This window comes from Sitophilus oryzae, unplaced genomic scaffold (assembly GCF_002938485.1).
Source record: "Sitophilus oryzae breed Bouriz unplaced genomic scaffold, Soryzae_2.0 scaffold_1717_pilon_pilon, whole genome shotgun sequence".
Classification (NCBI taxonomy): domain Eukaryota; kingdom Metazoa; phylum Arthropoda; class Insecta; order Coleoptera; family Curculionidae; genus Sitophilus; species Sitophilus oryzae.
The window spans coordinates 595136-612572 of record NW_022146410.1 but is presented as its reverse complement, the minus strand read 5'-3'; the positions used below and the strand labels follow the sequence as shown (position 1 = coordinate 612572).

The 17437-nt window shown below is 32.6% G+C and overlaps 1 protein-coding gene across 1 annotated transcript; it reads right to left on the bottom strand.

The window, feature by feature from the left end:
• Nucleotides 1-6592: 6592 nt before the first annotated feature.
• Nucleotides 6593-15502, bottom strand: LOC115881379. Its single transcript, XM_030898834.1, has 2 exons — nucleotides 15307-15502; nucleotides 6593-9164 (listed from the first exon to the last, which is right to left on the bottom strand). Exons 1-2 carry the CDS (start codon nucleotides 15327-15329, stop codon nucleotides 6983-6985), a joined length of 2205 nt encoding a protein of 734 aa, XP_030754694.1. The 5' UTR covers nucleotides 15330-15502; the 3' UTR covers nucleotides 6593-6982.
• Between the last annotated feature and the right edge of the window lie 1935 nt (nucleotides 15503-17437).

Genomic DNA, 17437 nt, shown 5'->3' with positions numbered 1-17437 from the left:
AACGCTCTTTACCATCTTTTGACGGGAGATGCACTAATATCTCACCGACACTTTACGACATCGTCTGTTGATATAGAAGAAGTTTTGCTTGCCGTATCGGTGAGAACCAAATATACATATCCTGTATATTTTCGATCATTTCTCATAGGATCCGAGTTTCTCAACGAACAAAATTTGATTTACCTGATGCGCTAACAAAGATAATCAAAATGAACTTGCAGTTTATACATTATACAGGGTCGTTCACCATATACGACACGGAGTATTGTAGCTAAACGATTAGATTTTTGCAAATTGTAAGTTTTGCGTTCGTTGAAGGACTATTAGAGCTACAATTTAAAAATATTTTTAGATAAAATATACAGAAATATACAGAGTTTTCCAAATAAATTAAAAATATCAAAGTTGTATTTTTTTAAATGGAACACCCTGTATATTACTCTATTTTTACCTTCTACGATTGAAATAAATGTAAATCTGATTAAGGTTTATCACAATTAAACCTTACCGTTGTTGAAATATTTTCAATTTTATGAAATTGCAGTAAAATATTTAAGGCTTCATTTTTCTCCAAGGGTATCAAAGTTTTTAATACTAAATATTTACTGAAGATTATTTATTGATCTGCACTGATTTTGCAGTAATAAGAATAAAAGTATCAAGTTTTCGTAGAAAATGCATTTCCTTTTAATTTAGACCTCATTTATCAAGATACTTTTATGCTTTTTATAAAAAGAATAATAAGATGATTGTCATTAATTTAAAATTAGATTATATATTTTCTGTGATTTTTTCATTGACTCCTGTTGATACCATATTTTTCAATAGTTTACACATTTTTTGAATACTCTTAATTATTAATCAAGTCACACCTAGACATAAAATAAACATATTAGAGCTATTTTATACACCATACAAATTTGATTTATTGATAAAACTAAAAATTAAAACAAATAACACTGCTATTATCGATATGTATGTACAGGGTGGGTCAAATTCGACGCTTTTAAATGGAAACACCCTTTTCTGTAGGAGATAGGCAAAAACTAATATCGGTGTCTGGAGCTCAATTTTTGTCAAAAACATGATGGTGAAAACCGCATATCGATATCTGTTACCGTTTCGGAGTTACGGGGTGTTTTTCAAAAATATGCATTTTTAACAAATCGCTGTAACTTTTTTGCCATGGAAAATTTTGTATTTTTATGAAAATATTTCCAAAGCACATTTTTACGTAGAATTTAATGGTTTAAGTATAATTTTTTTAAAATTAATAATTTAAGAATTATCAACAGAAAATTTGATTTTTTATATGGGACACTCTGTATATTTTTAATTTATTGAAAATAATTTAAAATTACCTTTCCAAAAATATAACACACTTGATATTTTGCTCGATTCCTCTCGAGATATAGAGTATACAAAAATTCGCCCGCTTTAAATAAGTAGGCTTTGAACGGCACCGGCTGTAATGCAAAAAAATTCTAGCTGTGAGCATTAATTAAAACGAAAATAATATTTACTATGAGAGATGCAGAATTTTATAACAATTTAAAATATATTTAACCAACATCAACACATTTAATCTATATCTCATAACAATAAAAATAAATAGCAAACCAAGACATCAGATTTTGCTACAGGTGTTCGACATATCGACCGTCTCCTGTTATGGACAGACCTGCCCCGTCTGTCCATAACAGGAGATTTTTGGACATTTCTCGCGGAATTCATTAACTCGGTGGGGGTGAAAGATACCCTCTTATAACTGCTAAGTATTTCTAATTCTTGCCTAGATTATACGGCAGAATAAGGAACCTTTGTTCTTCCGCAAATATATTCATAGGATTAGATCCATGGGCACTAAGTCAGGCGGCCTCGACGGCCAACGGCTGGGATCTTGGATAGATTTAAATTATTTTTGAAATTGGCTGCAAAAATTTGCTGATAACTTCAGCGTTCAGAGGCGGTGCGTCGTCTTGCTGGAAAAATATGTTTTCGAGTTCTATTAAGGGCATATCATCAATAAGGGGTCCAAAGCCTACTAGTTAAAAGTGGCGAACTTTTAAAAATTCTGTATTTCGAAGGGGATTATTACAAAATATCAAGTGTGCTATATTCTTGGAAAGGTAATTTTAAATTCTTTGCATTTAATTAAAAATATAGAGGGTGTCCCAAATAAAAAATCAATTTTTCTGTTGATAACTTTTAAATTATTAATTTAAAAAAAATTATACTTAAACCATTAAATTCTACGTAAAAAGGTGGTTTGGAAATGTTTTCACAGAAATACAAAATTTTCCATAGGAAAAAAGTTATAGCGATTTGTTAAAAATGCACATTTTTGAAAAACACCCCGTAACTCCGAAACGGTAACAGATATTGATGTGCGGTTTTCACCATCATGTTTTTGATAAAAATTGAGCTCCAGACACCGATATTAGTTTTTGTCTATCTCCTATAGAAAAGGGTGTTTCCCTTTAAAAGCGTCGAATTTGACCCACTCTGTACATTAAGAAATTTTTATAAACAAGTATCTAAATATACGAAAAACAATTATTTCTAAAACACAGGTGGAATTGAAAATGTAAATCGATGACATTTACCATATAATTTTAGAGATAAAAAAATCTTCATATCCAAGCCAACTTTAACATCATCTGTTTTCGAATGTGTGTTATAATATTTATTATTTATGTTAAAGACTACTATGACACCATTTTTTTCGAACATACAGTACTTTTATAATTACAAAAAAAATTAAATTATAAACAGGATGAAACCAACAAAAATTTTACAGAGTAGAATTAAAAAATAAATTTAAAAATTAAAATATTAAAATTGATATCATGTTAAAAGTGTAGAATAATTATAAGTAAATACAGTAGACTCTTGATTAGCCGACTGTCTATTTTGCATATCCTAGTTGAGTTACACCGCCGCGCCGTATTATTCGAGCATAAGGCCTAATACAGGGTGGTCCAAACTGTATTCCGAAAACTTCGCCAGCATATTCTGCAGATAAAAATAAGTAAAAAAAGTCGTATAAATGTTTGTCCTAAAATGCTTAGTTTCGGAGATACAGGGTGTTGAAGTTTCATTTTTATTTCGATTTTTTCCAATTAATTTCTGAAGTAACGCAAATACACACACCGGAAAAATCTAGGGATATCATTTTATTAAAGTTAAAAATAAATGTTTTGAATAAACAACCACATATTTGTAGACCGATTCTTTCTACTTCAATTGAAACGAAGTAGTCACACTAGTTATTTCTAAATTTGGGATATTTGCAGAAGTGTTTGTGCATTTTTTGTCAAATGTATAAAAAGCACCTAACATCAATTGTTCGAATTTAACCTGTACTGGCTATGTTTTTATGATAACTGGCCAGAATTCATTCAAATAACTCTGTTTAGTATTAAACGACATTATGGAGCGTAGACATCTTAACAGAGACGAAATGCTAAGGGCCATGGGTAGGCTCGAAGCTGGAATGCGCCAAATCGACGTAACTAGAGCATTAAATATAACGCAAAGTGTAATATCGCGATTAAGTGCACACTACCGTGAAAGTGGTGATGTTGCTGAAAGGCACACAGGGCGACATCGCATTACTACCCCTCAGCAAGATTATTTTTTACAATTAAATGCTCGACGCCGATCGACTCTTACAGCACCAGAGCTTAGTTTAATTCTCCAGGAAACACATAATGTAACCGTTAGTCCTGACACTGTTCGCAATAGATTAAGAGAGGTCAACATAAGAAGCAGACGCCCCTCGAGAGCTCAACCCTTAACGAGAGGAAATCGAGAGGTACGATATTTGTGGGCTCAAGATCATGTTCAGTGGTCGAATGAACAATGGGCCAATGTTCTCTTCACGGATGAGTCACGCTTTGGAATTCATCCGGATTCGAGAAGGCTTAGGGTATAGAGAGAACCGGGAAATCTTATTCGGTTGGATCATGTTCAGGAAGTGCACCCTTATCAAGGTGGAACAGTTATGGCCTGGGGAGGATTCCAGTTAGGCCGAAAAACCGATCTCGTTTTTCTTGAAAGGTTTCTAACAGGAATGACATATCGTGATTTAATTGTTGAGCCTGTCGTGTTACCATATGCCAATGATTTTGGGAGAAACTTCATTCTCATGCATGACAATGCACGGCCTCATACATCCAGAGTGGTAAGTAAGTTTATCAATGCTCATCAATTAAACATCTTACCCTGGCCGACACAATCTCCTGACCTCAACCCCATCGAGCACGTATGGGACGCCGTCCAAAGCAGAATTTTGAGAAGGGGTATGCCTCGTGAAACTCGTAGGGATCTGGTTCGGGCCGTGAATGCAGCGTGGCAGGCTGTACCTCAGGAAGAGATCGACAACCTGATCAGGAGCATAGAGAGACGATGTAGGGCTGTAATGAACAGTAGATGACCCAAACCATACCCTTTATTAAGTAAAAATTGTTTTATCTTCTTTTTTAATTCACAGTTTAGAATTAAAAATATGTGTGTATGTATATCTTTGGGTTCAATAAAAATCAAGGTAAATTTGAAAAAATTGGTAAATTTCGCATTTTTATTTCCAATACGCAATCAGAAATGCAAATAATAAAATTACTGACAATGGCTGCATAAAATTGTAATATCCCTAGACTTCTCCGGTGTGTTTATTTAGATGAAAATTTGTGTCTGGGAGATTTTTGACATGAGAAATTTTATTTTGAAATCAATACTTGACTCCTATTTTTTTTATTGACAAAAAATAAACACGTTGAGTAGATACCTAGTTATTTGACTGAAATAATAAATTTGAGAAATTTTTAATTTTTTAAATAAATCATAAATTTTTCTGGGAAAAAATGATGATAAAACCGTTTCTGTTGAACTTTTGGTATAAAAACAATTCAAATTTATGATTTCAATCTAATAACTATTTAGTCAACATGTTTAATTTATGTCAATGACAGTTACAGCGCTTTCAGATGGAGCGGACCGTCCGCGTGGATGCTTTTCATATAGATAGCTCATCCGGACGGAGCATACGCGACCCATGTGAAATTGTTCATTTAAACTCATGGAACTGGCGGACGGTATGCGAGGACGCTCCGCTCCATCTGAAAGCGCTGTTATTGATAATTTCGATTCCAAATATCTCGAGAATCATTACTAGTACCGATTTTTACCAAGAGATCTTTTTACGGAGAAAAACATCGTAAATGTATATTATTTTACTCAGTAATTTTATACAGGTACGGACGAAAAGTTATTACTCTTCAAACAAGTAAAAAAATATTTAGGTGGCGCCCTCTACAAGTACAAGGCATATTGACATCAAAATCAAATTTCTCATGTCAAAAAACTCCGAGACACCAATTTTTATCCAAATATTGACGTTACTTCATAAATTATTTGGAAAAAATCAAAATAAAAAAGAAATTTCTACACCCTATATCTCCGAAACTAAGCATTTTAGAACATACATTTATACGAACTTTTTTACTTATTTATATCTGCAGAATATGCTGCCAAAGTATCCGGAATACAGTTCGGATCACCCTGTATATTAGGTAATTATAGGGAGTTACAGAGGATCCCAGAATTGCCGAAGCAACAACTTTTGGCTTTAGTTGTTCTTTTGTTTGTCAAAATTATTAATAAAATATTTTAACGTAGGTAATCATTAAATAATATCCTTGTTTATATATTATCCATAATCAAGGATAATACGTATTAAAATATACAGGGTGTTTTAAAAAACATGTGCCATCTTTCGTGGGGAGATTCCTCACGTGAAAATAAGACTTATTTTTCATATCAACATAGTACTGATACTGCTTTGTTTCGTAGCTACAGGGTGTTAAAGTCTTAATAATCTTTCGATTTATTATAATTTTCTTCCAAGGACTTTTAATGATTTGAGTGGAATTTTGAGGGTAAACGTTACTATAAGTGTCACATATTTTAATGCTAAAAAAGTGTTAATAACGTTATCACTTGGATATTTTTCAAAAGCATGTGCGCCACTGACTTTTCTTCTTTTGATATTAAAATTGTGTAGACCGCTTAATGCCAATTAAAAGTTATCTCTTGATATTTTGCCTAGTTCGGCCTCCTTGATGAGATAAAGGCAATTTTATTAATCACAATTAATAAAATTAAAATTAAAATAATATTAATAATTATATATTTTACCTAATTTATTATTATTTATTATTACTATTAGTTATTATTACTACAGCAATATAAAATAAAAAAATGGTATTTCAGATATATAATTACAAAAAATCTAATTTTAAAAAGTTTTTCAACTCTAGAACTATGCACTTCCATACCTACCCATGTTTATACGAACTTTTTTCATATTTTTTGATGAGGAATCGATGAGTAAGTATTTATTTAAAACTTTCGCAAGTTAATGATGTTAAAATTTTTTAATGTTGTTATTAGACTTGGATCCAGGCAAATTCATAAAATTTCGTTTATCTCATCAAGGAGGCCGAAATTGACAAAATATCAAGAGACAATTTTTAATCGGCATTAAATTGCTTACATTATTTCGCTAACAAGAGAAAAAAAGTCAGTGGCGTACATGCTTTTATTAGAAAAAAATATTCCAGTGTTTATCCCATATGCACGTCTCTGGTTAATATGTCAACATTTTTTTGACTTTAAAATATGTTGCATTTATAGTAAGTTTTACCCTCAACATTTCATTCGAAACGCTTGGAAGAAAATTTTAAATCGAAAAAATATTAAGAAACACCCCATAGCTACGAAACAAAGCAGAATCGGATGTTGATATGAAAAATAAATTTTATTTTTACGTGAGGAATCTCCTCGCGAGAGGTGGCACATGCTTTTTGAGACACCCTGTATATCAAAAACAAAATTTAAAAAATCCGGATTATCAGTGCCGCCAATCATCCGAGCTAGGGTACCGCCCACATTAGGTCGGATAATCGAGGGTCTACTGTATTTATATCAATTGTACACCTTCCCTTGATTCCATCGGTTTCTTTTGTCTAAATAATGAATAATAAATGTAAAAAACTATACATACTAAGACTAAAAACACCATAATGTCCATAAAAATAAGATTTTCATGATTAACTGGGTTCTCTTCGAAATATTTCGACAATGCGCCAAATGTTATGTTTTGATATTGCAGCATATTATTTTTGATTTGTTCATTTTGTTGAAAGGTGAAGTTTTTAAGAAAATTAAATTGTGAAGGTGATCCTAACGGATCCGTGTTTTTGGACATTGTTTTGTTATCTAAAATTAGTATATGTGATTTGAGTTCTAACTGATTTTTCAAACTTGTGGATATATTTGAAGCTATTTGAGAAACGGGAATATCATCTAGAATTTTCTGTAATATTAGTTTATATAAATTTAAATTAGTAAAGTTACTATCCACATTTTGATTTATAGAATTTTTATCAGGCATCTGGTTCGAATTTTGAAAATTTTTGAAACTTTCAAAAAACTTATAGAAAGATGTATTTTTAAAATCTTTATTAAAAAATGTCTCAGTTAATTCTAAACGATTTGCAACATTTGTCGACATATTTGCAGGTATTTGAGAAACAGAAATATCGTGTATAATGTTTTGCAATAACAATTTATATAAATTTGAGTTTGTTAAATTTTTATCCAAATTTAGAGTTATGGAATTTTTTTCAGGAACAGTGCTTGAATTTCGAAAATTATTGAAACTTTCGAAAAACTTATAAAAAGCGGTATTTTTGAAACCGGAGTCGAGGAATTTTTCAAGCGAGTCTTGCCTTGAACTGTCATCTTTTCCGTCATTATTTCTATTAATAGTGATGGTCTCTTCCTTGGCATTTTCACTGTCCAGGCAAGAAATGCCGAAAAAATTTTGCGTTTCTGTATTATTACCGGGTAGTACGGTAATGTTATTCTTTTGAAAAATATTAATATTATGTAATAATTCCTTACACGTCCAAACGCTATTGCTAAAAGATATTTTTTTCAAATCGTTCAAATAACTTACGATCAAATTGATATCGAAATTTTTCATATTCGTGTTAGAAATTTTCAATATTTTTAACTTCTTTAGTGTAAATAGAAAGTGAAAATCAAGAAGCGCCTTGCTATTAGACAAATCGAGATATATCAATGAATTTAGATTGTTCATTAATCCGAATGGAATGGTAACAATAGGGTTGGATGATAAATCCAGATATTTTAGATTTATTTGTTGACGAAATGTAGCTTTATGTATCGATGTGAGTTTGTTGTTATTTAAATACAGATATTGTAATTTTAATGCAGTTGAAAACGCATCTTTTGATAGTGCAGTTATTAAGTTATAACTCAAATCAGCTGTATCTACTTCTGGTCCTACAAAATGTTCTTCTATAATTTCGAAAAAATTTCCACTAATATTAAAGAATTCTACACTTTTGTAGAATTTTGAATTCGAATTACTAATACTTTGGTTAGAAAAACTAAAATTAGTTAATCGGTTGGAAGACAGATCAATAGTAAATACATTTTGAAAAACTGTGAATTCTACATTTGCCAGAAAATTATGCCCTAAGTGAACATATCTTAAATCAGAATTTAATGAAAAAACTTTAGAATCCATAAATGAGATATTGTTGTAACTCAAATCCAGAAACTTTAATTCCAGCAGACCTGAAAAGCTATGTTCTGATAGATATGTTATGGCGTTATAGCTTAAATTTAGTCTCTTAAGAGAACCCAGTGCACTGAACGTGCCATCTACAATTCCGCTTAAGTTATTATTGGTTATCTCTAAAGTTTTTAATTCTACCAGCTTGTTGAAAAATCCAGGAACAATTTTCACTGTGCTCGTATTGGACATAGATAGTTCGAATATGTTATTCCAGGTAGTTGGATTTACATCCATTTGAGACCAAGCCGTGTTTTTAATTGTGAGGCTGTACCGAACAGTCTCTTTAGAAACATCTTCATATATTTCATCCAGATTTGTTTCATCACAGTATAAATGAATTTCATCTTCAACTAATCCGCCTCCATAACAATAGTCATCGTCACAATAAGGATCTTTAGAATGATTTTGTGTTACAAACCTTACACATGGTGAACCTGCCACAAACTGTAGAAGCAATTCAGTAGTCAAAACTAGGAGAAAAATCACTTCAAACCTAGAAAAGAAAACGGTTTGTAAAATAATTGGAGTAAATTTCAGCGGTCTACTTCTAATAAGAAAATTGCAATATTTTGTAACAGTCAAATTTCCTCGCAACGACCTCTGTGTGCTAGCTCATAAATTATCGCAAATAACTATTGTTTTTGCATCATGTTTACTATAATTTTATGGTTAAATATTATTTTATTTAAATTTTACGATTATGCAACCCGTTATACACCGCGATATTATATAGCCACAGAATATTGTCACTGGATACCGCCCAGCCCTTGCGCCCAGCATTAGAATTTTTGTCCATCTCTCTATATCTTTGGTCATCACTTGTCCCTTGTAGAATGTTCAAGATTCTAGGGGTCGAGTGTAGTCAGGTATCGGCGTAATGAGCCTTGAATATATTTCAAGTAATTCTATTGGCTGAAACATTCATCTGTCAGAAATTTTATCTGTCAAATTCATCTGTCAAAAATTTCAGCCAATAGAATTACTGGAAATCTATTCAATGTCATTACGCCGTTACGCCGATACGCCGTTTTTAGGATAGTGTGGCTGCACCCTAAGATCAAATCAGATGTTTTTGGATTTATTTATCTTTGTTTTGGTTATTGAAATTTTTTAATTATCAGATAAAATTTCGTAGTTAAATTGGTTATTTTTGATGTGGATCGCAGTGTGCAATTCGTTCATTTAATTGTGGGAATTTGTGAGTTTAGTTCGTTCATTGACCGGATATCGAAGATGGCTGTGAAAATAATCTAGAACATCGTTTTTTATTTATGCCTTTTGTGAGTTGGACTAGTCAAGATATAAGGTTCTCTACTATATCCTGGAGGGAGATTTGCGGTTGAAATCTGATTTTGTGAAGGAAACTGAATCCTCGTATCACTTCTTGTGTACTCCCCTGGCTGAAGAGTGTCGTCGAAGAACTGGCTGCTGTTCCGTGAAGCATTCCCTGTTCAGTGATTAGCAGGTCTTCCTAGTGAAGGATTAAGTCTTCCGAACACATTTGGTCAGAGACGTGGTTGTATTTTGTGGGATTTACATGGACCACCGACCAGTTTCCATAATGGGATTAAAATAGCCTTTTTTTCCGACCGATATTCCGATTCCACGCCCAAGAAGTCCCCGAACAGTTCCAAGGGTATGCTATAATTTCTTCTGCCTAGTCTAAGCCAATGCTCGACTTGATTTTTATTCGTATTGTTGACTGGTTTTCGACTTTTCCACGCCCTCGTGGTGTAGAAAGATTAGTTGAGTGTTATCTTTCTTAAATCTTATTTGGTTGTTCGTAATTGTAGAGCAAGAAGACCGATCCAGACCGTAAAGCACAGAACAGTCCAGAATTCCATCCGTTCCTGTTGCCCGTGTGTAGAGTTACCCGTTGGACATCATAAACCCTCGTTGAGGTAAAGTTCAGATTTAATTAGTCCTTCTTTATTACCTTCATTAACTCCTACACGTTGTGCTAATCCTTGTTCTATAATTGAGGCTCTTTTCTAAGACAACCAATATTATTTAGGGTTTTTTATGTCCACCATTTGAAGTCCTACACCTGCCTGTACATTTGCTGACGGGCTCCAGTGACATTGCATCGAGCTGCTGTACACCGTCGTAGCCACCCTGTAGCTATGCACTATAGCTAAGCCGGAGTATAGCTTAAAACATTTTTCATTTTGCATATGTAATTAGTAATTCTTAACGATTTAAAATTTCTTAACATATTTCAATCTACCTTTCATTCATTTTTTTTAATATAAATATTAACTTTTAATATTTTAATAAATTGCTTAAATATTTTTAGTAGTATTATTTACAGTCTAGTCTCATAGTTAAGTTAGAGTCACTTAAGTACAAATAGTTATAGAATATTTGAAGTTCATGATAGTTGCACTCAACAGTTCGAGGTTAGTGTTGAAGTCTACTTAATAGTTACATCTTTATTGCCGAGTTCATAGAGTATAATCTCGTGGCGCCCTTTTATTAATATCTTTGAACCCCGACCACCCGGCTGTTAAAATTAAAAAGCGAGTGGCCTCTATGTAACTCATTCTGCATTAAGTAAACTTGTGTTTTATTGAACTTCAAATTAGAAAGGGCGTGGCAATTTTACCCCACTTCTACATGATTTGTATGTTTTTCGACTTGAAAACTCGAGTTTTACTATCAAAGTTATCCCCAAGCAACACAGAAAATCAAAATACTAATTGCACATTCTCATAGCCACTTTATCAGGGCAATCTGATAGTATTTTTAGATTTTCAAATTAGCTGATAAGGGTCCATCCATAAATTACGTCACACGAATTTTAGGACTTTTGAACCCCTCCCCCCGTCCTTGTCACAGGTTGTAACATTTCTAGTAACCCCCTCCCTTTCTGTAAACCTCTCCCCCTAACCCTTTTCCCTCTTTCTGTAACCCCCTCCCCCTGATGTGACGTCACACATTTTTCAAATTTATGCACGTATTAATGTTAAAATTAAAATTTAACATGTTATATCACAAAATTTTGACCCCTGCCCTTTGTCTATGTCACATTACGGTGATACCCTCCCCCGTAACGTGCGATGTAATTTATGGATGGCCCCTAATTTGTGGGATACGTAGGCGAAATTATTTTTTTAAATACATATCTTCATTTTTTATTTTATAAATATATATACTACACTTTATTTTTTTTTTCTTTTGGATACTTTAACAACAAAACTATTTAATTATTTAAAATAATTTCAAGTCCGACTCTGGATTTTTAAATTATTTAACCTGGGATATATTCAGAAGAAAAATCGAGCCAATTGAAAGATTCAAATAAATAATATCCAGGTCAATAATTTAAAATATTATTTTTAACTTTTTTTATTGTGAATTTGAAATCTCAATGTACGATGTAATAATATGCATAATATTAATCGTAGTTATTATAAATATATCAACTTCTACAAACTAGTTTCTAATGCTCTAGATGTTTGAAAGAGTTACTACCATCCCCATTGCACACATTTATTTTTCGTTTAATTTTATGTCTATGTTGTAGTCCTTTCAACAGATCTTCTTCTTATACTTCCGAATGCATTTTGTACTCTTTGTTGTAAATGTTGAGGTGTATTGATTTCACTTTTACAAATGACGTCAAGTAGTACCACCGCCCCTTGGTGACAAGTCCAGGAACCTCGCTGGCCATTATACTGGTCCACCATTTCAAATCCATCTTCATTGTTTATATTACCTATATAATATTTATATTTTTTATTTTACTGTATTTCAATTTCAGTTTTCAATGTTTTAACCCACGTCATTATTAAGTTTTAAAGCTCATTAATATTGTAAGGATGAATAGATTAAATATTAGAAAAAAACAGGGCCGGACTTGAAATTAGTTTATAGTTATTTTTTATACAAGACGATAATGCAATTTTATCGTCGTGTATAAAACAATATTTTTTCCATAGCGAGTTACATTTTAAAAAATATTCAGAAATTATTATTTCGAGGAATTTATTACGAGTAGAAAAAATATTGTGCTGGGTTGGCGTTGGTTTCTATGTAATTTGACAAATAAATAAAGCTGTCTCTTTAGTTGTCAGTTTTGAGTCAATATTTTTTAATCCTCTTTCGTGTCGATTGCTGATTGAATTAGAGCCAGAAATGGCTCCAAACTGTGGCTCCAAACTGTGTGCTCCAAAAATGGCTCCAAACGCAATAATTAAATTACCAACCGATATTCAGGCTGAGGTAACGCCATATCCAAACTACTTCCATTTAAATCTCGAATAACTTATGAAAAGGAATACAAAAATTTTCAAAAATGGAAGCAATAATTAAAAAACGTGCGAGAAGAAATAATTTTTTTAACCTATCCTCGCTGTTAAAATATCATTTAATCTACCCTTGCGGTTAAAGTACTATTTTATCTACTATTTTTCATAGATATAAGGCAATTGTAACATTGTACTTAGGAGATCGAATTCTTTGAAAATCTGAAATAAAAAATGCAGGTCCGTATTTAAAAAAGACAAGTTCGCCTATGTATCTCACAAATTATCAGCTAATTTTAAACTCTAAAAATACTATCAGATAGCCCTGATAAAGTGGCTATGAGAATGCGTTATTGGTTTTTTGATTTTCTAAAAAGTAACCACAGGAAAAAATTAAAATGATTTTCAGTGAAATAACCCAGCAATCCTTGAAATTTTTTATACGTTTTTATGGCATCTTTATGAACATCCCAATTTAACCATGTTCGTATCTATTACGGTTACCGAGATACCAATGCTCGTACCTCGAATTTGTAGCACCCTGTATTACACGTACACCAAATACATGTATTAAATGTTATTCTTTATAAATTTATAGGTGAAACAGAACCGTTTATTAAATGTTATTTCTACATACAAATTTGTACGTATACAGTAAATGAAATTTAAGTAATATAACCACCTAGCAATTTTATTTTTCATTAACAGCGCTTTCAGATGGAGCGGACCGTCCCACAGTGGGGTATTTGACACTGATAGTTGATCGAAATTTTTTTATGTAGACCTTATATAAATTATTGCTATTTTCATTTAAAGAGGAAATAATATGAACAAAATAAAGGATAATTCGTCGATTCTAAAAAAAAGAAAGAAAAATCACTGTTCCAGTGTTTCCACGGTCAGTGCCAGTAGTAATATCGCAACTACTACTACTAATGCTAATGACTGATCCAAAGAGCAATGCCCATACCACTAAAAGTCGCTACTAATGCCAAATTGTGCTATACTGTTAATGGCACTAATGCGATCGCTTTGTACACAAATGCCATCGCGGTTTACACCTCGCATTAGTATATCACTGATTGGCAAATTAGAGAAACCAAGAATGTTTTTCTTCATTTTATCAGCAAAATCGCAAAAAGTCGCAGCATTTTATTTTACTGTATGAAAGCCCAATGTTTATTAAGTAAAACGTATATAGACAATATGCTAAATTCTTCGAAATGCGCAACTAAATCTCTAAGTATAATAAAATGTCACAAATTTAAACAAATTTTCTGAACGCCTAACTTTAGTTGCAAAAAGATCGTTAGTATAGAGAATATCAAAATAAATAATACGTTTTTGTAGAATACATACCTGCAGCTTGCTGAGCCATTTTCAATCAAAACGATAATATAAACGTAAAAAGAGCACAAGAACAACAACAATTTATAATTTTAAACATAAAATTTAGCCATTTACCTCTTATCTGTGAGAAGTAACAACTTTGACGTTTCGTTGTAAACATGTCCTTTAATAGTAACGCATATATCCTCTGGTTAATAACATATTATTACGCATGCTTCTTTAAAAATAAACTATTAATTTAATTAAGAAATTGAGATTTATTGATATCCGGTGAAGGTTTTAAAGTCACCTTTTCTGCAAATCAAACTAAGTAGATAGGCGCAAATTTGAGATGTTGCAATGTCGCCTTCTCTATCTCAGTTGGTTTTTACAGTACGTAGTCAACCTCCGATTGTTTGATCGGGTTAAAATGCAAAATGTGATATCTGTTCTTCCTAAATCTATGATATAAACTCATGGTACTTGTTCGAAGTTGCAGACGGTCCATTGTCGACGCTCCGCTCCATCTGACAGTGCTTTTAGATGGAGCGGAGCGTCATCATTGAATAATAAAATAAACAATCAAAAGGTCAATATTTAAATTAAGAAAGTTAATGATGGTGTATCGAATTTTCGAAACATCGAATTGGAAAATTAACCTTGACGTTTTGTAGAAGAGAAAAAAAAACTATGGCAGAGTGCAAAGTGTTATCTGTGGTATTACTATCTTTGATGTCAATTAATCCCAAAAAAGTTTACGTTTTTTGACCAGTTCATGGCAATATAATAAAAATTACAATTTCTTAGATAATTAATGATACACAGTGGCGACTTTTAATAAAAGGCACAAGGGCACGTGCCCAGCTAACCGCCAAGACAGAAGGAAAAAAATAAGTATATAATTGATTTAATGCTTATTGCCATCAAAAATTGACGACATTATGTACTAAAAATAGTAAATAAGTTTTTTTTTTGTGAAGGTTGTATCTATTCTCGTTCAGGACTCATGGGCCGCCACTGATAATATAATACATAGTACATTATAATAATAGTACTTACCGAAAGGCATATTTTACAAACATTGCTATAACTTTTATTAAACAACAAATATAAAATGTAACATGAAATGTGGCCACTGACTAGTAAATATTTAGGATTATACTCTTGGCTTTTATAAATAAATTAAAAAATATATTTTTCTCTATAGACAAAAAAATAGTCGACTGTGATTTGTGAATAAAGCCGAATGAATGTGTATTAGATATTTAATGGCATTACTAATAAAATATTAAGGATGTTATACCAGGCTAAAAGCTGATAATGATTTATCAGACTTCTGTGTGTTCAGACAGAAGAGATACACCTAAAATTTTAAAGCAATTTCCGCGATAGATGATAATTTTTTTATCTCGTGAATGTCAATATTATGCATCTATTGCATCAAAAAAACATAATGTTACGTTTTTCGTCGGTTCCGTGTTGGTAGAAAGTCTAATTTATAATGCCATGAAAATGTATAACTCTAGAGATGTAATTACAGAATTCTAATGCAATTTGAACGGCCTGGTTTAACAACTAATATAAAAATGTTTGCATTTCTAACAATCGCAACCGCATAGAACGGTGAAATTTCTCTACATCTCGCTTGCTTAGAAATATGCCTTTCTGGTTATCTAGTCCCAATATATGTTATCATGTTCCCAAGATACCTATATGTTGTCATGCTCATTCGGCTTGGCAAGTCCATTATTTTAAAATTTCTCAACACCGAACGGCTAACTTCGAAAAATACCTCAGTTTTATAGTGCCACATTGGTGCAATAATATTTCTAATAACTTTACACAAAAAAACTGCACTTAATGATACAAGCAAGCCACTTTTCAGAGATGGTCTATGGACCTAATAAAACGATTTGGCCCGTAGTTCCTAAATTTTCATCCCTTAGGATTCCGGTTTGAGGGGTGCGGGGGTGAAATTCGAGGGTAAAATACTGAAACGCGTAAATAATGCTAAAAAGGACCGTTTAGACGTAATAATGCTTTCTCATGAACGAAATGCTAATGTTAGAATACGCAAACATCCCTTGGAAGACGATCCAAGCCGCCATTTTTCAAAATGACGACTCACAAAGTAACATTTTTGAAAATTTCAAACATCGATATGTTGGGTATCATTTTATAGGTTTTTCAGGTCGCTGAATACGTTCGTAACCATAAAAATACGATTATATACATCCCCAGTTATCTAGCCGTTATTATGTGAAATATGGGTAAGAAAAAATCGGTGAGTACAAGTTAGAAGGCAATGGGATTTTACTATAGGTACATATGTACTATTTATTTAACATAAAAGGTAAATCTAAACTTCATCTAAATCTCGGTTATTAGGTCAAGCCTGAACCATCTCAAGGTCTTCAAGTAGTTCTTCCTCCAATGGCAAGGCAAGCCTTTTAAACGCCTTCGTGGCCGAGTCTTTTTGCCACGCAGCCCATGCCGAAGGCATGCTTTTGGTTGCAAAGTAGCAAACCGTGTCGCAGCCAGTGTAAGCGTGGAAACCTTTCAGGACAACTGATTTTGCTTCTCCTAAACTTTCGGTAATAGAATGGACACTAATGTAGCGGCGATGATTTCTAAACCCGAAAAGTATGTACAATTCCCGCAGTCCCTTCTCTTTCAGTTCGAAAAAGAATGAAACTGCTAGTACTACAACATCAGTATTGTTGCTCTGAATCACCACACGTTCAGCATCGTCCGACACCATATCATTCGTGTGTATAATGAGGCGGCCATCTGCTTCCTTCATATGGGTAACCATGGGTAATATAGGAAACCGTGTAAATTGCTTGAACCTTATTTCGACGATAATATTTTATCGCCTACGTTTGTCGCAATATGGATATCAGAACTGTCCAAAAGTGATTGGGCTAGATAACTGAACAATTCCCCTTTATTCAGACCATTACGAAGGTAATCATCCCAATTACTTGGCAGCGGGTTCCTAGACAGATAAATTGACATTACATAAATTAAAATAAAGGAGAACATTCGAATGTAAAACTTACCTTCCAGAACTCCAGAACCTCTGCTATTGCGCAAAGCGCTTTTAAGACTTGTTTCTAAATACATGTCCCATGCTATATCAACGCGCTTTGCTCCTAAATTTTTGACAGAATTGCTAATATGTTACTGC

What these genes read in the sequence shown, in the direction of transcription:
- LOC115881379 (XM_030898834.1), bottom strand. Translation starts at nt 15,329, where the DNA reads ATGTTTGTAAAATATGCCTTTCG. An exon ending in TTTGTAAAATATGCCTTTCG is followed by an intron (nt 9,165 to 15,306) that starts GTAAGTACTATT and finishes TTTCTTTTCTAG; the next exon opens with GTTTGAAGTGATTTTTCTCC.